The sequence below is a fragment of the Nerophis ophidion genome, linkage group LG03 (genome assembly GCF_033978795.1).
Source record: "Nerophis ophidion isolate RoL-2023_Sa linkage group LG03, RoL_Noph_v1.0, whole genome shotgun sequence".
NCBI lineage: Eukaryota > Metazoa > Chordata > Actinopteri > Syngnathiformes > Syngnathidae > Nerophis > Nerophis ophidion.
The window spans coordinates 4,938,308-4,963,143 of NC_084613.1; the positions used below are offsets into that span (position 1 = coordinate 4,938,308).

The window sequence follows — 24,836 nt, forward strand, 5'->3', positions numbered from 1 at the left end:
TTTATTGTAAAGAATAATAAATAAATATTAATTTAATTCTTCATTTTAGCTTCTGTTTTTTCGAATATTTGTGAAATATTTCTTCAAACTTATTATGATTAAAATTCCCAAAAATAATTTTGGCAAATCTAGAAAATCTGTAGAATCAAATTTAAATCTTATTTCAAAGTCTTTTGAATTTCTTTTAAAATTTTTGTTCTGGAAAATCTAGAAGAAAAAAGGATTTGTCTTTGTTAAAGGGGAACATTATCACAATTTCAAAAGGGTTAAAAACAATAAAAATCAGTTCCCAGTGGCATGTTGTATTTTTTGAAATTTTTTCAAAATTTTACCGGTCTCCGAATATCCCTAAAAAAAAGCTTTAAAGTGCTTGATTTTCGCTATTTGCGATGCCACTATCCATTTCCCTGTGACGTCACACAGTGCTGCCAATGTAAACAAACAATGGGAATACCACAGCAAGATATAGCGACATTAGCTCGGATTCAGACTCGGATTTCAGCGGCTTAAGCGATTCAACAGATTACGCATGTATTGAAACGGATGGTTGGGAGTATGAAAGTATAGAAGAAGAAACTGAAGCTATTGAGTGAATAGCTATTGACGCTATTCATACCCATAGCATGGCTGAATAGCTGCGTTAGCATCGCCGGTAAAATGTGCGGACCAAACGATCAGGACTTTCGCATCTTTTGACACTGGAGCAACTTAAATCCGTCGATTGGTAAGTGTTTGTTTCGCATTAAATGTGGGTGGAAGGAAACGTAATATAGTTGCAAATGCATTTGCAGGTTATCCATACATCTCTGTGCCATGTCTGCTTTAGCACCGCCAATAAATAGCATGTTAGCATTGATTAGCGTAGCATGTTAGCATCGATTATCTGGCAGTCAACATCAACAAAACTCACCTTTGTGATTACTGTGACTTTATCGTTGCAAATGCATCTGCAGGTTATCCATACATCTCTGTGCCATGTCTGCTTTAGCACCGTCGTTAAATAGCATGTTAGCATTGATTAGCGTAGCATGTTGGCATCGATTAGCTGGCAGTCAACATCAACAAAACTCACCTTTGTGATTACTGTGACTTTATCGTTACAAATGCATCTACAGGTTATCCATACATCTCTGTGCCATGTCTGCTATCGCCGGTAAAATGTGGAGACACTTTGGTACATTCAATGGGGGTCTGGCGGCAGACACTTTGGCATCTTCGAGCCAGTGGTGCAACTTGAATCCCTCCCTGTTAGTGTTGTTACACCCTCCGACAACACACCGACGAGGCACGATGTCTCCAAGGTTCCAAAAAATAGTCAAAAAAACGGAAAATAACAGAGCTGAGACCCAATGTTTACAATGTGTTGAAAATGAAAATGGCGGCTGTATTACCTCGGAGACGTCACGTTCTGACGTCATCGCAAAAAGAGCGATAAACAGAAAGGCGTTTAATTCGCCAAAATTCACCCATTTAGAGTTCGGAAATCGGTTAAAAAAATATATGGTCTTTTTTCTGCACCATCAAGGTATATATTGACGCTTGCATAGGTCTGCTGATAATGTTCCCCTTTAAAAAATATAGCTTGGTCCAATTTGTTATATATTCTAAGAAAGTGCAGATTGGATTTTAACCTATTTTAAACATGTCATCAAAAATATATATTTATTGTGAGAAATCATTAAGATGATCAGTGTTTCCACAAGGAGAAATATCATTAATTATTAATAATAACATAGCGTTTAAGGTAAATTGACAAAATTGGCTATTTCTGGCAATTTATTTAAGTGTGTATCAAACTGGTAGCCCTTCGCATTAATCAGTACCCAAGAAGTAGCTCTTGGTTTCAAAACGGTTGGTGACCCCTGAACTACACTAACAAAATGAAAAATGGTCTTCTATTAGGATCATGCTTTGTCATAGATGTTTTGTAATGTAATCTGTGATATTTGTGCCCAGATAAATGCTAGTACATATCAATCGAGGAACATGTTGGGAGACATCTTCTGGCAATACAATAATACGCACCAAACAGGAAATAAGGCGCATAGCTTATGACCAATAGATACTGGGACTTCACACATATGGGTGTGTCAATACAGAAAACCCAACTATTTGAAAAATGTGACTAATTTAGTGCCTGGAAACGTAGTGGCTGTAAAAGTACAGTAAATAATCTCCTTCTGACGGTTCAGTTTGCTGCTTTTTTGAAAGCTGTAAATCATTAATGTTAGTAAAATGGGTAATCTTCTCAGGAGACTGGGTTTGTCACTTTGCTTGGCTAGTTAATCTGCTGAAGAGCAGTACTGGCGCTTGAACTTTGGTCTAACCTCAGCCACTGGCACTTGTACTTCATGGAATGCTAAACGTCATGAGACACGCCTTGGACGGAAATGGTCTAAATCAGTGGTTCTCAAATGGGGGTATGAGTACAGAGTAAAACAACTTGCACTGAGCCTAGTCTATAAAATCCGCTACACCTCCTTGATACCGAAGTACATGTCAAACTACTTCCTTAACGTAAATGACCGCCATAACCACAACACCAGGGGGAGCTCCACAAACCACGTTAAACCCAGATTCCGATCTAACAAAGGTCTTAACTCATTCTCTTTCTATGCCACATCAATGTGGAATGCACTTCCAACAGGTATAAAAGCAAGTGCATCTCTATATTCCTTCAAAAGCGCTCTAAAACAACACCTCCAGGCAACTTCAACACTTTACTAATACCCTCCTCCATTCACATCCCACATCAACTCAAATGTACTTCTAATGTATATACTTGTTCTTATGCTATGTGAACTCACTATGTTCTCTGCTGGCTGTACATATCCTACTAAATAAGACCTACACTGTTTCAATGTCCATTTCTCAGACGATACAATTGTTGATGACTGAAGTGCTGATATCAACCAAACCAAACACCCTCCACATCCGACCCCCAAATTGTAAATAATTCAATGTACATACTATGATGATTAACTTGTGTGATGACTGTATTATGCTGATAGTATATATTTGTACCATGACTTGATTAACATGGACCCCGACTTAAACAAGTTGAAAAATGTATTGGGGTGTTACCATTTAGTGGTCAATTGTACGGAATATGTACTGTACTGTGCAATCTACTAATAAAAGTATCAATCAATCAATCAATCAAAACTTGAAGGCATGCCAAGGGGCATGTGAGATTTTTTTTTAAAATATTCTAAAAATAGCAACAATTCAAAAATCCTTTATAAATATATTTATTGAATAATACTTAAAGGGGAACATTATCAGCAGACCTATGCAAGCGTCAATATATATACCTTGATGGTGCAGAAAAAAGACCATCTATTTTTTTAACCGATTTCCGAACTCTGAAATGGGTGAATTTTGGCAAATTAAACGCCTTTCTGTTTATCAATCTTTTAGCGATGATGTCAGAACGTGACGTCACCGAGGTAACACACCCGCCATTTTCATTTTCACGTTACAAACACCGGGTCTCAGCTCTGTTATTTTCTGTTTTTTCGACTACTTTTTTGGAACCTTGGAGACATCATGCCTCGTCGGTGTGTTGTCGGAGGGTGTAACAACACTAACAGGGAGGGATTCAAGTTGCACCACTGGCAAGAAATCTGCCGCCAGACCCCCATTGAATGTGCCAGAGTGTCTTCACATTTGAGCGGCGATGCTAAGACAGACATGGCACAGAGATGTATGGATAACCTGCAGATGCATTTGCAACGATTAAGTCAACGAAATCACAAAGGTGAGTTTTGTTGATATTGTTGATTTATGTGCTAATCAGACATATTTGGTCACGGCATGACTGCCAGCTAATCGATGCTAACATGCTACGCTAATCAATGCTAACATGCTACTTACGCTAGCTGTATGTACATTTGAAACAAGATAATTACATTTAATGCGAAACAAACACTTACCAATCGGCGGATTTAAGTTGCTCCAGTGTCAAAAGATGCAAAAGTCCTGATCGTTTGGTCCGCACATTTTACTGGCGATGCTAATAAGGCAGCCATGCTATAGGCCACTTCATTAGGTACACCCATGCTATGGCCGAATAACTTCAATAGCTATTCGCTCAATAGCTTCAATTTCTTCTTCAATTTTGTTTTCGCTATCTCCCTCCATACTCCGACCATCTGTTTCAATACATGCGTAATCTGTTGAATCGCTTAAGCCGCTGAAATCCGAGTCTGAATCCGAGCTAATGTCGCTATATCTTGCTGTGGTAACCGCCATGTTGTTTGTATTGGCAGCACTGTGTGACGTCACAGGGAAATGGATAGTGGTTTCGAAGATAGCGAAAATAAGGCACTTTAAAGCTTTATTTAGGGATATTCTGGGACCGGTAAAATTTTGAAAAAAACTTCAAAAAACACAACAAGCCACGGAGATGTATGGATAACCTGCAGATGCATTTTTAACCATTAAGTCAACGAAATCACAAAGGTGAGTTTTGTTGATGTTGTTAACTTATGTGCTAATCAGACATATTTGGTCACGGCATGACTGCCAGCTAATCGATGCTAACATGCTACGCTAATCAATGCTAACATGCTACTCACGCTAGCTGTATGTACATTTGAAACAAGATAATTACATTTAATGCGAAACAAACACTTACCAATCGGCGGATTTAAGTTGCTCCAGTGTCAAAAGATGCGAAAGTCCTGATCGTTTGGTCCGCACATTTTTACCGGCGATGCTAATAAGGCAGCCATGCTATAGGCCACTTCATTAGGTACACCCATGCCATGGCCGAATAGCGTCAATAGCTATTCGCTCAATAGCTTCAATTTCTTCTTCGATTTCATTTTCGCTATCTGCCTCCATACTCCAACCATCTGTTTCAATACATGCGTAATCTGTTGAATCGCTTAAGCCGCTGAAATCCGAGTCTGAATCCGAGCTACTGTCGCTATATCTTGCTGTGGTAACCGCCATGTTGTTTGTATTGGCAGCACTGTGTGACGTCACAGGGAACTGGATAGTGGTTTCGAAGATAGCGAAAATAAGGCACTTTAAAGCTTTATTTAGGGATATTCTGGGACCGGTAAAATTTTGAAAAAAACTTCAAAAAATACAACAAGCCACGGAGATGTATGGATAACCTGCAGATGCATTGTTAACCATTAAGTCAACGAAATCACAAAGGTGAGTTTTGTTGATGTTGTTGACTTATGTGCTAATCAGACATATTTGGTCACGGCATGACTGCCAGCTAATCGATGCTAACATGCTACGCTAATCGATGCTAACATGCCATTTACGCTAGCTGTATGTACATTTGAAACTAGATACCCACATTTAATGCGAAACAAACACTTACCAATCGACGGATTTAAGTTGCTCCAGTGTCACAAGATGCGAAAGTCCTGATCGTTTGGTCCGCACATTTTACCGGCGATGCTAATAAGGCAGCCATGCTATAGGCCACTTCATTAGGTACACCCACTCTATGGCCGAATAGCGTCAATAGCTATTCGCTCAATAGCTTCAATTTCGTTTTCGCTATCTGCCTCCATACTCCGACCATCTGTTTCAATACATGCGTAATCTGTTGAATCGCTTAAGCCGCTGAAATCCGAGTCTGAATCCGAGCTAATGTCGCTATATCTTGCTGTGGTAACCGCCATGTTGTTTGTATTGGCAGCACTGTATGACGTCACAGGGAAATGGATAGTGGTTTCGAAGATAGCGAAAATAAGGCACTTTAAAGCTTTATTTAGGGATATTCCGGGACCGGTAAAATTTTGAAAAAAACTTCAAAAAATACAACAAGCCACTGGGAACTGATTTTTATTGTTTTTAACCCTTTTTAAATTGTGATGTTGTTCCCCTTTAAACAAAATATGAATGTAAGTTCATAAACCGTGAAAAGAGATGCAACAATGCAATATTCATTTTTGTGGACTTGTTCCATAAATATTGATGTTAAAGATTTATTTTTTTGTGAATAAATGTTTAGAATGAAGTTGATGGATCTCTATTACAATCCCCAAAGAGGGCACTTTTAAGTTGATGATTACTTCTATGTGTAGAAATCTTTATTTATAATTGAATCACTTGTTTATTTTTCAACAAGTTTTTAGTTATTTTTATATCTTTTTTTTTTCAAATAGTTAAAGAAAGACCACTACACAAGAGCAATATTTTGCACAGTTATACAATTTAATAAATCAGAAACTAATGACTTAGTCCTGTATTTTACTTCTTTATCTCTTTTTTTTCAACCAAAAATGCTTTGCTCTGATTAGGGGGTACTGGAGTTACAAAAAAAATATTCACAGGGGGGTACATGACTGAAAAAAGGTTGACAACCACTGGTCTAAATAAAATTCTCTGCTTTGACTGACCAGGATTAGGTGAATGTATCTTCTACCGTGGCACGTGTGATTTTATGTAAATGTTTGTTTTTGCTTTTGCTGTTGTTCTTACATGTAACATTTCTGGTTAATGGAGTGATTTACAGTGTCACTGAAGACACATTACATAACTCAGTTAAAATCCTCTAAAATGGACAGTGCCTTATAACCCGGAGGGTCTAATGTATGGCATAATGCTGGTTGTGCTTACTGACCTTGAAGCTATTTTATTTGGTACATGGTGTAATAAGTGTGACCAGTAGATGGTAGTCTTTAAACATGGCGTGTGTGTATCCGGACCGCAAAATGGCATCTATCAGCAGACATATTATCTGGCGTTTTGTTTCACAATATTATGCAAAAGCAACTTTTCTTACCATCTGGTACCTGCTGATGTGTATTTGGGATCTGCATAAGTCCTGAAAATTTGCACGCGTCTGTCCGTGTCGATGCCGTAGTCAATAAACTTATTTTTCTCTATCTTCCACTGTTGCCATTTCTAGTATAAAGTAATGTAAAGTTCTTACTTATATCTGTCAGTAGACTAGCTATCAAAGCACTAAAAACTGTAGTGAGTTGACATTATTCACCCAATGAACTTTACTTATTAGAGAGTTATGGTCATTTCGGGTGTTGTTGTTACAGTAGTGAGCCACGGGAGATGCTGCTCCGGTATTATACACCCCGCTAGCACCAACCTTGGGGCAGGGTCTCCTCCCCAACCCGAAGAAGGCACTGCACTCCACCCTTTAAGGGCAAGAACCATGGACTCGGACTAGGGGGTGCTGATTCTCATCCCAGTCGCTTCCCACTCAGCTGCGAACCGATCCAGTGAGTGCTGAAGACCCTGGCCAGATGAAGCCATCATGACCACATCATCTGCAAAAAGCAGGGACCTAATCTTGCAGCCACCAAACCGGATCCCTTCAACACCCTGACTGCACCTAGACATTCTGTCCATACAAGTTATGAGCATAATTGGTGACAAAGGACAGCCTTGGCGGAGTCCAACCCTCACTGGAAATGTGTCTGACTAACTGCCGGCAATGGGAACCAAGCTCTGACACAGATGGTACAGGGAGCGGACCGCCACAATCGGACAGTCCGATACCCCATTCTCTACGAGCACTCCCCACAGGACTTCCCGATGGACACGGTCGAATGCCTTCTCAGAGTCCACAAAGCACATGTAGACTGGTTGGGAAAACGCCCATGTACCCCCAAGGACCCTGCCAAGAGTATAGAGCTGGTCCACAGTTCCACCACCAGGACGGAAATCACACTGTTCCTCCTGAATCTGAGGTTCGACTATCTGGCGTAGCCTCCTCTCCAGTACACCTGAGTAGACGTTACCGGGAAGGCTTAGGAGTGTGATCCCATAATAGTTACAACACACCCTCTGGTTCCCCTTCTTAAAGAGAGGAACCACCACCCCGGTCTGCCAATCCAGAGGTACAGCCTCCGATGTCCACACGGTGCTGCAGAGTCTTGTCAACCATGACAGCCCCACAGCATCCAGAGCCTTAGGGAACTCTGGGGCCTATCACCGAGGAACTCTTTAACTACCTCAGCAACCTCAGCCCCAGAAATAAGAGAGCCCACCACAGATTCCCCAGGCACTGCATCCTCGTAGGAAGACGTGTTGGTGGGATTGAAGAGGTCTTCGAAGTATTCCCTCCAACAATCCACAACATCCGCAGTCGAGGTCAGCAGAACACCATCCACACCATACACGGTGTTGACGGTGCACTGCTTCCCCTTCCTGATGCGGCAGATGGTGGTCCAGAATTGCTTCGAAGCCGTCCGGAAGTCGTTTTCCATGGCTTCCCCGAAGTCCTCCCAGGTTCTTGTTATGGACAATCCGTGACGAGCACACAGGTCCAATAACAAAACACCACTTGGGTTCAGATTCGGGTGGCCATTCTTCCCAATTACGCCTCTCCAGGTCTCACTGTCGTTGCCAACATGAGCTTTGAAGTCCCCCAGTCGGACCAAATAAAGGCATTCATTTTTACTAACAGACAATAGGAAAGGTTTTTCTTTGCTCAGGGGAGTTAGCAATAGAATCATGCTGGACCTTCTGCCAAATGATATCTCGAACATGCCTGCCACAACAACGATGCATCTTGGCTTCTCTCTACTGTCCAAAAACTGTAGTTGAGGAAACACAGTGCAGAAAGAGGTATTTAAGTTGTTGTTTTTTTTTACCCTGGAATCAAATGCCACACTCCGGTCTCTCTATAAGCAGTCGGTGACATCACAAAAGATAGAAGATGAAAGACTGTGTATTAAGGGAGTATTGCTGCAGCATCCTCGTGGTTCACCACATACCTCACCATGAGGTCATGCTGTGGAAAATGTTCGAGTTATTTTTAAAAACAAACCTCTATATAGTATTATACTATAATTTACAAGGTTTATAGTTTATTTATTTTTTATGTGTTTAAGTGGGTGCATATATACCTGCTGATATATATGCAGGTAAGTAGTCATGGCCAAACTGCCGTTTGTTCCTTTTTTTTGGTGAGTTCCACCAAAATTGCTTGTTTTTCTAAGTACATCAGAGAACAGGTAAAATACAGAGAGATCATAGTTATTAACCCTTTGATCATTTTTATTTTATTTTATATTATTTATTTTATATTGATCCTTAAACAACAAGTACCAGTCAGCAGCTCCAGCTCCATTTTGCCCTAACACTGTATATTTCTCTGTAAATACTCCTTAACACTGTATATTTCTCTGTAAATACACCATAACACTGTATATTTCTCTGTAAATAGTCCTTAACACTGTATATTTCTCTGTAAATACACCTTAACACTGTATATTTCTCTGTAAATACACCTTAACACTGTATATTTCTCTGTAAATACTCCTTAACACTGTATATTTCTCTGTAAATACACCTTAACACTGTATATTTCTCTGTAAATACACCTTAACACTGTATATTTCTCTGTAAATACACCTTAACACTGTATATTTCTCTGTAAATACTCCTTAACACTGTATATTTCTCTGTAAATACACCTTAACACTGTATATTTCTCTGTAAATACTCCTTAACACTGTATATTTCTCTGTAAATACACCATAACACTGTATATTTCTCTGTAAATACACCTTAACACTGTATATATCTCTGTAAATACTCCTTAAAATTGTATTATTCTCTGTAAATACACCTTAACACTGTATATTTCTCTGTAAATACACCTTAACACTGTATATTTCCCTGTAAATACTCCTTAACACTGTATATTTCTCTGTAAATACACCTTAACACTGTAATTTTCTCTGTAAATACACCTTAACACTGTATATTTCTCTGTAAAAACACCATAACACTGTATTTTTCTCTGTAGATACACGTTAACACTGTATATTTCTCTGTAAATACTCCTTAACACTGTATATTTCTCTGTCAATACACCTCAACACTGTATTTTTCTCTGTAAATACACCTTAACACTGTATATTTCTGTGTAAATACTCCTTAACACTGTATATTTCTCTGTAAATACGCCTTAACACTGTATATTTCTCTGTAAATACGCCTTAACACTGTATATTTCTCTGTAAATACACCTTAACACTGTATATTTCTCTGTCAATACACCATAACACTGTATTTTTCTCTGTAAATACTTTTTAACACTGTATTTTTCTCTGTAAATACACCTTAACACTGTATATTTCTGTGTAAATACTCCTTAACACTGTATATTTCTCTGTAAATACGCCTTAACACTGTATATTTCTCTGTAAATACGCCTTAACACTGTATATTTCTCTGTAAATACACCTTAACACTGTATATTTCTCTGTAAATACGCCTTAACACTGTATATTTCTCTGTAAATACTCCTTAACACTGTATATTTCTCTGTAAATACACCTTAACACTGTATATTTCTCTGTAAATACGCCTTAACACTGTATATTTCTCTGTAAATACGCCTTAACACTATTTTTCTCTGTAAAATCACCTTAACACTGTATTATTCTCTGTAAATACACCTTAACACTGTATATTTCTCTGTAAATACACCTTAACACTGTATATTTCTCTGTAAATACTCCTTAACACTGTATATTTCTCTGTAAATACACCTTAACACTGTATATTTCTCTGTAAATACACCTTAACACTGTATATTTCTCTGTAAATACTCCTTAACACTGTATATTTCTCTGTAAATACACCTTAACACTGTATATTTCTCTGTAAATACTCCTTAACACTGTATATTTCTCTGTAAATACACCATAACACTGTATATTTCTCTGTAAATACACCTTAACACTGTATATATCTCGTAAATACTCCTTAAAATTGTATTATTCTCTTTAAATACACCTTAACACTGTATATTTCTCTGTAAATACACCTTAACACTGTATGTTTCTCTGTAAATACTCCTTAACACTGTATATTTCTCTGTAAATACTCCTTAACACTGTATATTTCTCTGTAAATACACCTTAACACTGTAATTTTCTCTGTAAATACTTTTTAACACTGTATATTTCTCTGTAAAAACACCATAACACTGTATTTTTCTCTGTAGATACACGTTAACACTGTATATTTCTCTGTAAATACTCCTTAACACTGTATATTTCTCTGTCAATACACCTCAACACTGTATTTTTCTCTGTCAATACACCATAACACTGTATTTTTCTCTGTAAATACACCTTAACACTGTATATTTCTCTGTAAATACTTTTTAACACTGTATTTTTCTCTGTAAATACACCTTAACACTGTATATTTCTGTGTAAATACTCCTTAACACTGTATATTTCTCTGTAAATACGCCTTAACACTGTATATTTCTCTGTAAATACGCCTTAACACTGTATATTTCTCTGTAAATACTCCTTAACACTGTATATTTCTCTGTACATACACCTTAACACTGTATATTTCTCTGTAAATACTCCTTAACACTGTATATTTCTCTGTAAATACTCCTTAACATTGTATTATTCTCTGTAAATACACCTTAACACTGTATATTTCTCTGTAAATACACCTTAACACTGTATTTTCTCTGTAAATACACCTTAACACTGTATATTTATCTGTAAATACGCCTTAACACTGTATATTTCTCTGTAAATACTCCTTAACACTGTATATTTCTCTGTAAATACTCCTTAACACTGTATATTTCTCTGTACATACACCTTAACACTGTATATTTCTCTGTAAATACTCCTTAACACTGTATATTTCTCTGTAAATACTCCTTAACATTGTATTATTCTCTGTAAATACACCTTAACACTGTATATTTCTCTGTAAATACACCTTAACACTGTATATTTCTCTGTAAATACTCCTTAACACTGTATATTTCTCTGTAAATACTCCTTAACATTGTATTATTCTCTGTAAATACACCTTAACACTGTATATTTCTCTGTAAATACACCTTAACACTGTATTTTTCTCTGTAAATACACCTTAACACTGTATATTTATCTGTAAATACGCCTTAACACTGTATATTTCTCTGTAAATACTCCTTAACACTGTATATTTCTCTGTAAATACTCCTTAACATTGTATTATTCTCTGTAAATACACCTTAACACTGTATATTTCTCTGTAAATACACCTTAACACTGTATTTTTCTCTGTAAATACTCCTTAACACTGTATATTTCTCTGTAAATACTCCTTAACATTGTATTATTCTCTGTAAATACACCTTAACACTGTATATTTCTCTGTAAATACGCCTTAACACTGTATATTTCTCTGTAAATACGCCTTTACACTGTATATTTCTCTGTAAATACACCTTAACACTGTATATTTCTCTGTAAATACGCCTTAACACTGTATATTTCTCTGTAAATACTCCTTAACACTGTATATTTCTCTGTAAATACTCCTTGCTGACATCAAATTCTAAAGTTAATGATTATTTGCAAAAAAAAAAAATGTTTATCAGTTTGAACATCAAATATGTTGTCTTTGTAGCATATTCAACTGAATATGGGTTGAAAAGGATTTGCAAATCATTGTGTTCCGTTTATATTTACATCTAACACAATTCCCCAACTCATATGGAAACGGGGTTTGTTTATAAACATGAATAGCTTGAAAGGAAAGTTTTGATGGTGGAATGGTTGAAATTGGATGAAAAAGTGAAACAATTTAGTTTCCATTGTGGACTTGTAATATCTTTGTAAGTATGTTAACTTTATAAAATGAGTAGTGGATCAAATACTTGTTGTCACGTTTGTACAAAAGTGTTTTTGTGTACAATAATGTAAAACGTGTTCAGCTCCAGTAGACATGTATACATTTTAAATCAAATTAATAATATGTTTTTTCACCATGCTTCTTCTAACCAACCGGACTAAACTCACATGCATTACAAACATAGCAGCTAAAATCATTGGCCTACCCACACCCAACATTTCAGATTCAAACCACAGGTCCATCACTCGACTGGCAAACAACAATCGTCCAGGATATCAGTCACCCACTACACAAACACATAGTCCCACTACCATCAGGGCGCAGGTACAGAACCATCAAATTCCGGAGGGCCCGCCTCAGGAAACGCCTTATCCCTGCAGCTATAGTGAAGTGAAGTGAATTATATTTATATAGCGCTTTTCTCTAGTGACTCAAAGCGCTTTACATAGTGAAACCCAATATCTAAGTTACATTCAAACCAGTGTGGGTAAAGTGTCTTGCTCAAGGACACAACGGCAGTGACTAGGATGGCGTAAGCAGGGATCGAACCTGGAACCCTCAAGTTACCGGCACGGCCGCTCTACCAACCGAGCTATAGCCGCCCTTAACACTTGCAGGCCCGGCCGACCCGTCTGATAAAGCCTGTAAATGTGTTGGTCATGTATGATGTCTTTTTGTTAATTTTCTTCGTTTCTTTCCTTAGTTTATTTGGAACATGACATACATACAACGTTATACATCAGGTCATTTCATCATTTCGCAATACACAATACATCATGTCCGAAAAGGAGTAGGAAGAAGCAAAGCTTATTTAATCCTACCCCTTTCCCACTTCAGAGCGCCCACAAATATATACATTCATTCACTGACCTTCTTTACAGCAAAATATCAAAATAGAAAAATGACATCTGTGAGTAACACAGCAGTTTTCTAACATGTACTTAATTATCTCAGTCATTAACATACTAAGATGAAGAATATCTTATTTCCAATAAGTTTGAAAGTGTTTCTCATAATACTTCTTTGTACTTTTTAAGCACTATTAATTTAAACATCCTCTTAAAGTGGGTCATATCAGTACAATGTTTAACTTCTTTACTTAATCCTTTCCATCATTTAATTCCACATACTGATATGCTAAAAGTTTTAAGTGTTGTACAGGCATAAAAATGTTTTAAGTTAGATTTTCCTCCCTAAGGTTATATTTCTCCTCTTTAGTTGAGAAGAATTGTTGTACATTCTTTGGTAGCAGGTTATAATTTACTTTGTACATCAATTTAGCTTTTTGCAATTTTATCAAGTCATCGAGCTTTAATATTTTTGACTCAATAAATAAAGGGTTTGTATGTTCTCGATATCCAACATTGTGTATTATTCTAATCGATCTTTTTTGTTTTGTAATGTGTAATGTCTTTATGTTTGAATGTACGGCAGTGAAAATGAATTTCCCCAATGGGGACCAATACATCTAATCTAAATAAACAAATCAAGGCAAAGTTCTTATTTAAAATGGTTCTCCCTTCTGTTGTCTAAGGAAGTAAAGAAGGAGGCCAAGGAAGCAAGACATGAAGCCAAAGAAGAACCTCAGCAGCCTGTGAAGAGAGATAAGTCTACAGGGACTGTGGCCAACTTGGTTCAGAGGATGAGCACCATTGGCCTCCCAACTGGTGGCTTCCAGCCAAGACCATCAGCTGCCATGAAGAGTAAGAATGATCCTCAGATCACCTTTTTGATATAAGTTACACCCTGATGCTAAAGCAGGGGTGCCCACACTTTTTCTGCAGGCGAGCTACTTTTCAATTGACCAACTCGAGGGGAGCTACCTCATTTATATATATCATTTATATTTATTTATTTATGAAAGAGACATTTTTGTAAACAAGTTAAATGTGTTTAATGATAATACAAGCATGTGTAACACATATAGATGTCTTTCTTTCACGAAGACAAGAATATAAGTTGGTGTATTACCTGATTCTGATGACTTGCATTGATTGGAATCAGACAGTAATGATGATAACGCCCACATTTTCAAATGGAGGAGAAAAAAAGTGGTCCTTTCTGTACAATACCACATGAAAGTGGTTGGTTTTTGGCATCTAATTCATCCAGCTTCCATACACTTTACAAGAAAAACATTGGCGGCAAATTCCGTAGCTTGCTTGATTGACATTCACGGCACCCGAGGGTCTTGTGAGATGACGCTGGCTGCTGCCAGTTCATTATTATGAAAAAATGACAGAGAGGAAGGCCAGAAACACTTTTTATTTCAACAGACTTTCGCGCCGTCCCTTCCGTCAAAACTCTAAAGGCCGACTGCACATTTCCTATCTTCACAATAAAAGCCCTGCTTCATGCTGCCTGCGCTAACAAAATAAGAGTCTCGGAAAGCTGGCGTGCACAAGGGATGTGCACGCCAGCTTTCTGAGGGATCGCTTGTGCACGCCAGTTTTCCGAGACTCTGTATTTAGTTAGCGCAGGCAGCATGAAGCAGGGCTTTTATTGTGAAGATAGGAAATGTGCAGTCGGCCTTTAGAGTTTTGACGGGAGGAGAGTCTGTTGAAATAAAAAGTGTTTCTCGCCTTCCTCTCGGTCATATTTTCATAATAATGATCTTGCAGCAGCCAGCGTCATCTCACAAGACCCTCCGGTACCGTGAATGTCATTTAAGTGACGTCTTGGTGAAGATTGATGATCACTCATTTTTAGGTCTATTTTTTTTAAAAGCCTGGCTGAAGATCGACTGACACACCCCCCGCGGTCGACTGGTAGCTCGCGATCGACGTAATGGGCACCCCTGTGCTAAAGGCATTCAAATATCGGACTAAATAGTAACAGCAATGAGGCACCACGTCCACGTGAAGGGTCTCATGTAACTTTGAGTATTGCTCCAATATTAGCAGACAAAACCTAAATGATTGTATCTAAACTCTAAGATATAAGATCCAATACAAGTACCGGTAGTCCTGCAGAGCTGCAGGGCCAGATCACATCATACAAACATAGGATTCTTCCTTCTATTTGACTTGAGCATGTCATGGATTGTCATGACCACTGGGTGTCGCCAAAACACAAATTAACATTCCACTTCTAAATGTGTCACAAAGTGAGTGTTTTCTCATGCCTGCCATTGCTCTTTGAGTGTTTTCACTGCACTAAATGTTTCTAACATTCCACACTACTAAATTAACTGATGTACTTTTTTTAATGGTGTGTGCTGTGATATCGTATTGAATTTATATAGGCCAACACTATGTATTTGACACAGTTCCCATTTTCTGAATCACGCACCTCAGGATTTCTACGTTTATGTAAGCATGGACGGGGATGGCAGAACCGGCCAATGAAAACAGAATTTGCTGGCAGATGTGGAATATCTCCAAAATTGACAGAAATATGAGTGAAATGTTGTCATTGTGAGGAAAGGGAACATTTGTCTGAGGAAGTCATGTGTCCGCTCATTCATCACCCCTATTATATACGTGTTTTAAAATTGTTTTCACTGTATTTATCTGCACTGGAATATTTTTCAAATTTAAAAAAATATATATAATGGAATAGACTTTATTGTCATTATATTTGCATATAACGAGATTAAAGACTCCAACTTAAGGTGCGGTTGTGGGAACAAATATGGGTGAAATAACACAAGAGGTCCATCCATCCATCCATCTTCTTCCGCTTATCCGAGGTGGGGTCGCGGGGGCAACAGCCTAAGCAGGGAAACCCAGACTTCCCTTTCCCCAGCCACTTCGTCTAGCTCTTCCCGGGGGATCCCGAGGCGTTCCCAGGAAAGTCGGGAGACATAGTCTTCCCAACGTGCGCTGGGTATTCCCCGTGGCCTCCTACCGGTTGGACGTGCCCTAAACACCTCCCTAGGGAGGCGTTCGGGTGGCATCCTGACCAGATGCTTGAACCACCTCATCTGGCTCCTCTCCATGTGGAGGAGCAGCGGCTTTACTTTGAGTTCCTCCCGGATGGCAGAGCTTCTCACCCTATCTCTAAGGGAGAGACCTGGAAACTCATTTGGGCCGCTTGTACTCGTGATCTTATCCTTTCGGTCATGACCCAAAGCTCATGACCATAGGTGAGGATGGGAACGTAAATCGACCGGTAAATTGAGAGCTTTGCCTTCCGGCTCAGCTCCTTCTTCACCACAACGGATCGGTACAACGTCCGCATTACTGAAGACGCCGCACCGATCCGCCTGTCGATATCACGATCCACTCTTCCCCCACTCGTGAACAAGACTCCTAGGTACTTGAACTCCTCCACTTGGGGCAGGGTCTCCTCCCCAACCCGGAGATGGTATTCCACCCTCTTCCGGGCGAGAACCATGGACTCGGACTTGGAGGTGCTGATTCTCATTCCGGCTGCGAACCGATCCAGTGAGAGCTGAAGATCCCGGTCAGATGAAGCCATCAGGACCACATCATCTGCAAAAAGCAGAGACCTAATCCTGCAGCCACCAAACCGGAACCCCTCAACGCCTTGACTGCGCCTAGAAATTCTGTCCGTAAAAGTTATGAACAGAATGGGTGACAAAGGACAGCCTTGGCGGAGTCCAACCCTCACTGGAAATGTGTCTGACTTACTGCCGGCAATGCAGACCAAGTTCTGACACTGATCGTACAGGGAGCGGACCGCCACAATAAGACAGTCCGATCCCCCATACTCTCTGAGCACTCCCCACAGGACTTCCCGAGGGACACGGTCGAATGCCTTCTCCAAGTCCACAAAGCTCATGTAGACTGGTTGGGCAAACTCCCATGCACCCTCAAGAACCCTGCCGAGAGTATAGAGCTGGTCCACAGTTCCACTGTTTGGGTCCCTATTAAAAGGTTAATTTGTTCAACCTCGGCACGCGGCTTTGTTCGGTTGAAAATTTTGGCCCACTCTGTATTTGAGTTTGACACCCCTGCACTATGGGCTTATACACACACATAAAATAAATAATGATAAATGGGTTGTACTTGTATAGCGCTTTTCTACCTTCAAGGTACTCAAAGCGCTTTGACACTACTTCCACATTTACCCATCAGGAGCAAGGGTGAAGTGTCTTGCTCAGGACACAACGGACGTGACGAGGTTGGTACTAGGTGGGATTTGAGCCAGGGGCGCTCGGGTTGCGCACGGCCACTCTCCCACCGCGCCACGCCTTCCCACATCCACAAAAAAAATATACGCCACACATACACCCCCCAGTCCCCCAATCCAACGACCTCGACGCAAATCCCGTAGGGGTGATGAATGGATGGTCAGAGCCTGAGAGCTGCGACATACCACCATGACCTTGAACTACCTTCCCTCTGTTGCTAGATATCTCGAGATGTATGTTGTAATATGTTATGTGCTTTTTTTCTCACTCCGAACTTGGCCCACTTAGGAGCCCAGTCTGGATTGTATTTTTTTTTACTCATCCTTCCCCAGCGTTGACCTTTTTCCCATCTTTTACGGGGCGACCCATCAGCGTTCTTGTTCTATAACCCTGTACACTGTTTGTTTGTCTAATCTTGAACAGGTTTGTGCTGAAAACTAAGTTTCGTTGTACTTGTTGCAATGACATTAAAGGCCTACCTACCATGTCCGCTGAGCCCGAATGAGAAAAGAAATACTCAGCAGATGATTGGTTGCTCGTAATTTGGGACATTCCCTTTCTGAGCTATGACATCCGTAAATTGTTTCGGCTTTTGTGTTTTCCAAAATTGTTTTTTCTGTTGTTATTTTGTTGTCTGCAGTTGTAATTTGTTTCAATGGATTGTAAAAGGTGTTGCACTTCCAGGCTTCACAGTAACACAGCTGTGCAATTGTAGTTGTTGTCTGCCTCAAACGGTTTGTTTTCTAAGGTGGCATTATTTTTTCAATCTTATCTTTTATCGACGGGGTTACCTCACGTGTCGACTAGCTGTGTTGTAGTAAAGACTTGCAACAAAATGCTCAAATGACCCCATCAAAGTTGTTAGATACCCCGTTTCCACATGAGTTGGGAAATTGCGTTAGATGTAAATATAAACAGAATACAATGATTTGCAAATCCTTTTCAACCCATATTCAGTTGAATATGCTACAAAGACAACATATTTGATGTTTTTTTTGCAAATAATCATTAACTTTAGAATTTGATGGAAGCAACACGTGACAAAGAAGTTGGGAAAGGTGGCAATAAATACTGATAAAGTTGAGGAATGCTCATCAAACACTTATATAGAACATCCCACAGGTGTGCAGGCTAATTGGGAACAGGTGGGTGCCATGATTGGGTATAAACCAGCTTCCCAAAAAATGCTAAGTAATTCTCAAGAAAGGATGGGGTGAGGGTCACCGATTTGTAAGCAAATTGTCGAACAGTTTTAGAACAACATTTCTCAACGAGCTATTGCAAGGAATTTAGGGATTTTACCATCTACGGTCCGTAAAATCATCAAAAAGTTCAAAGAATCTGGAGAAATCACTGCACGTAAGCGATGATATTACGGACTTTTGATTCCTCAGGTGGTACTGCATCAAAAAAAGGACATCAGTATGTAAATGATATCACCACAGGGGCTCAGGAACACTTCATAAAACCACTGTCAGTAACTACAGTTGGTCGCTACATCTGTAAGTGCAAGTTAAAACTCTACTATGCAAAGCAAAACCCATTTATCAACAACACCCAGGAACGCCGCCGGCTTTAGCTGGGCCCGAGCTCATCTAAGATGGACTGATCCAAAGTGGAAAAGTGTTCTGTGGTCTGACGAGTCCACGTTTCAAATTATATGTGGAAACTGTGGACGTGGTGTCCTCCAGAACAAAGAGGAAAATAACCATTCGGATTGTTATAGGCGCAAAGTGTAAAAGCCAGCATGTGTGATGGTATGGGGGTGTATTAGTGCCCAAGGCATGGGTAACTTACACATCTGTGAAGGCACCATTAATGCTGAAAGGTACATACAGGTTTTGGAGCAACATATGTTGTCATCCAAGCAACGTTATCATGGACGCCCCTGCTTATTTCAGCAAGTCAAGTGTTACAACATCGTGGCTTCGTAAAAAAAGAGTGCGGGTACTTTCCTGGCCCGCCTGCAGTCCAGACCTGTCTCCCATGGAAAATGTGTGGCGCATTATGAAGCGTAAAATACGACAGCGGACTGTTGAAGGACTGAAGCTCTACATAAAACAAGAATGGGAAAGAATTCCACTTTCAAAGCTTCAACAATTAGTTTCCTCAGTTCCCAAATGTTTATTGAGTGTTGTCAAAAGAAAAGGTGATGTAACACAGTGGTGAACATGCCCTTTCCCAACTACTTTGGCACGTGTTGCAGCCATGACATTCTAAGTTAAATATTATTTGCAATAAAAAATAAGGTTTATCAGTTTGAACATCAAATATGTTGCCTTTGTAGTGCATTCAACTGAATATGGGTTGAAAAGTATTTGCAAATCATTTTATTCCGTTTATATTTACATCTAACACAATTTCCCAACTCACATGGCAACGGGGTTTGTATATGAGAATACAAAATGTTGTGTAAAAACCCAAGAATGAAAATAAATTTCCAGAAAAACATGATGCTCAATGACTCCTCCTCCTCATGTCTGTGTACAAAAGTCAATGTGCAAGCAATGGCTAGTTTCAGTTTGGCTAGAACCGCTTCCACCAGTCCGACCGGTCCACAGAAATGGCCTCCAGTGTCTCCACTCTATTTGTTCCTGATTGGCTTTACAGCACTGATCACTGCTTTGTTCCAATAACAATAGACAAATGGAACATGCTGGGAATGATCACAACCACTGTGACCTTTTTCAAGCTGAAACTTTGCCTGTAACGTCTTTCTCTATTTTGGTGTATTCTAACTTGTGACATTCCACTCGTACTAACTAGACCACGAGCGACATAAGTAATTGTTTTATTATATCCGTAGTGTGTATATCTTGTTTAACACTTGGCTATAGTGCTGCATGATGCTTTGTGTTTCACTTAAGCTGGGTAATGCTTCATTAGGCTTCTAAAACTTGTACCTCGTCCTCGTTATACTCATGCTCGAAAATAGAATGTTCTGGCTCATCATTTGTCCCAAAGTAGTAGTAATTGTTGTTGTTGTTGACTCTAATAAAATCTACCATAGTTAGTTGGAGTTGAAAGAAATAGCAATTGTAATGCATTCTGTGAAATCAGTTACTACATGACATATATACTTACATCATGTATATATTACATGTTAATATGAATGTTACTAGATACTACATATATACTTACATCATGTATATATTACATGTTATTATGAATGTTACTACATGACATATGTACTTACATCATGTATATATTACATGTTCTTATGAATGTTACTGGATACTACATATATACTTACATCACATATATATTACATGTTATTATGAATGTTACTACATGACATATATACTTACATCATGTATATATTACATGTTATTATGAATGTTACTAGACACTACATATATACTTACATCATGTATATATTACATGTTATTATGAATGTTACTACATGACATATATACTTACATCATGTATATATTACATGTTATTATGAATGTTACTACATGACATATATACTTGCATCTTGTATATATTACATGTTATTATGAATGTTACTACATGACATATATACTTACATCATGTATATATTACATGTTATTATGAATGTTACTACATGACATATATACTTGCATCTTGTATATATACTAAATGTAATTATGAACATTACTACATGACATATATACTTACATCATGTATATATACTACATGTTATTATGAATGTTACTACATGACATATATACTTACATCATGTAAAATTACATGTTATTATGAATGTTACTAGATACTACATATATACTTACATCATGTATATACTATATGTAATTATGAATGTTACTACACGACATATATACTTACATCATGTATATATTACATGTTATTATGAATGTTACTAGATACTACATATATACTTACATCATGTATATATTACATGTTATTATGAATGTTACTACATGACATATATACTTACATCATGTATATACGACATGTTATTATGAATGTTACTAGATACTACAGATATACTTACATCATGTATATATTACATGTTATTATGAATGTTACTACATGACATATATACTCTCATGTATCTATTACATGTTATTATGAATGTTACTAGATACTACAGATATACTTAAATCATGTATATATTACATGTTATTATGAATGTTACTACATGACATATATATTTACATCATGTATATATTACATGTTATTATGAATGTTACTAGATACTACAGATATACTTACATCATGTATATATTACATATATATTTCAAATTAACTAGCGCCCCGGCGGCAATTCAAGAAAATACGGTAATGTGTATATTACATGTTATTATGAATGTTACTAGATACTACATATATACTTACATCATGTATATATTACATGTTATTATGAATGTTACTACATGACATATATACTTACATCATGTATATATTACATGTTATTATGAATGTTACTAGATACTACATATATACTTACATCATGTATGTATTACATGTTATTATGAATGTTACTACATTAGTTATATACTCGCATCATGTATGTATTACATCAATCAATCAATCAATCAATGTTTATTTATATAGCCCTAAATCACTAGTGTCTCAAAGGGCTGCACAAACCACAACGACATCCTCGGCACAGAGCCCACATAAGGGCAAGGAAAAACTCACACCCAGTGGGACGTCGGTGACAGTGACAATGATGACTCGGAGAAACCTTGGAGAGGACCAATTCTCTGAACCTTTTGATGATATTATGGAGCGTAGATGTTGAAATCCCTACATTTCTTGCAATGTCACTTTGAGAAAGGTTGTTCTTAAACTGTTTGACTATTTGCTCACGCAGTTGTGGACAAAGGGGTGTACCTCGCCCCATCCTTTCTTGTGAAAGACTGAGCATTTTTTGGGAAGCTGTTTTTATTCCCAATCATGTCACCCACCTGTTCCCAATTAGCCCGCACACCTGTGGGATGTTCCAAATAAGTGTTTGATGAGCATTCCTCAACTTTATCAGTGTTTATTGCCACTTTTCCCAACTTCTTTGTCACGTGTTGCTGGCATGAAATTCTAAAGTTAATGATTATTTGCACAAAAACAAAGTTTATCAGTTTGAACATCAATATCAATCAATCAATCAATGTTCATTTATATAGCCCTAAATCACTAGTGTCTCAAAGGGCTGCACAAACCACCACGACATCCTCGGTAGGCCCACATAAGGGCAAGGAAAACTCACACCCAGTGGGACGTCGGTGACAATGATGACTATGAGAACCTTGGAGAGGACCACATATGTGGGCACCCCCCCCCCCCCCCCCCCTCTAGGGGACCGAACGCAATGGATGTCAATATGTTGTCTTTGTAGCATTTTCAACTGAATATGGCTTGAAAAGAATTTGCAAATCACGGTGGAATATGGGTTAGTGCATCTGCCTCACAATACGAAGGTCCTGAGTAGTCCTGGGTTCAATCCCAAGCTCGGGATCTTTCAGTGTGCAGTTTGCATGTTCTCCCCGCTATTGCGAGGGTTCCCTGCGGGTACTCCGGTTTAACTCGGTTGGTAGAGTGGCCGTGCTAGCAACTTGAGGGTTGCAGGTTCGATTCCCGCTTCCGCCATCCTAGTCATTGCCGTTGTGTCCTTGGGCAAGACACTTTACCCACCTGCTCCCAGTGCCACCCACACTGGTTTAAATGTAACTTAGATATTGGGTTTCACTATGTAGAGCGCTTTGAGTCACTAGAGAAAAGCACTATATAAAAAAAATGTATATAAATATAATTCCTCCCATCACCAAAGACATGCACCTGGGGATAGGCCCCTCCCATCACCAAAGACATGCACCTGGGGATAGGCCCCTCCCGCCTCCAAAGACATGCACCTGGGGATAGGTTGATTGGCAACACTAAATGATCCCTAGTGTGTGAATGTGAGTGTGAATGTTGTCTATCTGTGTTGGCCCTGCGATGAGGTGGCGACTTGTCCAGTGTGTACGCCGCCTTCCGCCCGATTGTAGCTGAGATAGGCACCAGCGGCCCCCATGACCCCAAAAGGGACAAGTGGTAGAAAATGGATGGATGGATTGATGTATTCTATTTATATTTACACTTTCCCAACTCATATGGGAACGGGGTTTGTACTTACAGCATGTATATAAAACGGGGTTTGTACTTACAGCCTGTATATAAAACGGGGTTTGTACTTACAGCCTGTATATAAAACGGGGTTTGTACTTACAGCATGTATATAAAACGGGGTTTGTACTTACAGCATGTATATAAAACGGGGTTTGTACTTACAGCCTGTATATAAAACGGGGTTTGTACTTACAGCATGTATATAAAACGGGGTTTGTACTTACAGCATGTATATAAAACGGGGTTTGTACTTACAGCATGTATATAAAACATTGTTGGTTTTTGGATTGTTTTTTAGAAGACTTTATCGGCACAATAGATTGAATCCCTATTATATGCATTGTTAGCTATTTAATGCGAGCGTTTATTTACGATTTAAAATGCATAAAAAAAAGGAAGACATTCATTGTAAGGTTAAATAAAAAAAAAGCGCAGTTCTCCTCTAATGATGTCGTTTTTAATTGTCATGTTATTGAGTATAAGGCAGGGAGGGCTTAGTCATCCAGTCATTTATTACAAAGTGAAGTCATTGGTTTTAAAAATAGATCAAGTTGGTGCAAGGAGTACACACCCATGTTGTAGAGTGGTGCTATGTCCTGACACTGATCCAACTTCACAAACCCCGCATTTCTTTAAATAAGTTATATCTTTGGATGGGACAACACTGGAGAAGTGACACTTTGGTGTAGCTCGGTTGGTAGAGTGGCCGTGCCAGCAACGTGAAGGTTCCAGGTTCGATTCCCGCTTCCGCCATCCTAGTCACTGCCGTTGTGTCCTTGGGCAAGACACTTTACCCACCTGCTCCCAGTGCCACCCACACTGGTTTGAATATAACTTAGATATTGGGTTTCACTATGTAAAGCGCTTTGAGTCACTAGAGAAAAAGCGCTATATAAATATAATTCACTTCACAATTCACTTCACTTTGATACACAAAATAAAATAGCGGTGTTAATTTCCTGTGTGACAGTGGCCTAAATAATAAACACAATTATTCCTTATGTTAGGTAAAACATGGTGTTGCCCACACATCTGCAAT

At 38.7% G+C, this 24,836-nt stretch overlaps 1 protein-coding gene across 1 annotated transcript in view; it reads left to right on the forward strand.

Moving 5' to 3' along the window:
- The window catches only part of cd2ap (CD2-associated protein), a 189,629-nt gene that overhangs the window by 46,217 nt on the left and 118,576 nt on the right, over positions 1-24,836 (forward strand). Inside the window, exon 3 of the mRNA XM_061894082.1 lies at positions 14,141-14,309. Coding sequence (XP_061750066.1) covers positions 14,141-14,309 — 169 coding nt within the window. The remainder of the gene's footprint in view (positions 1-14,140; positions 14,310-24,836) is intronic.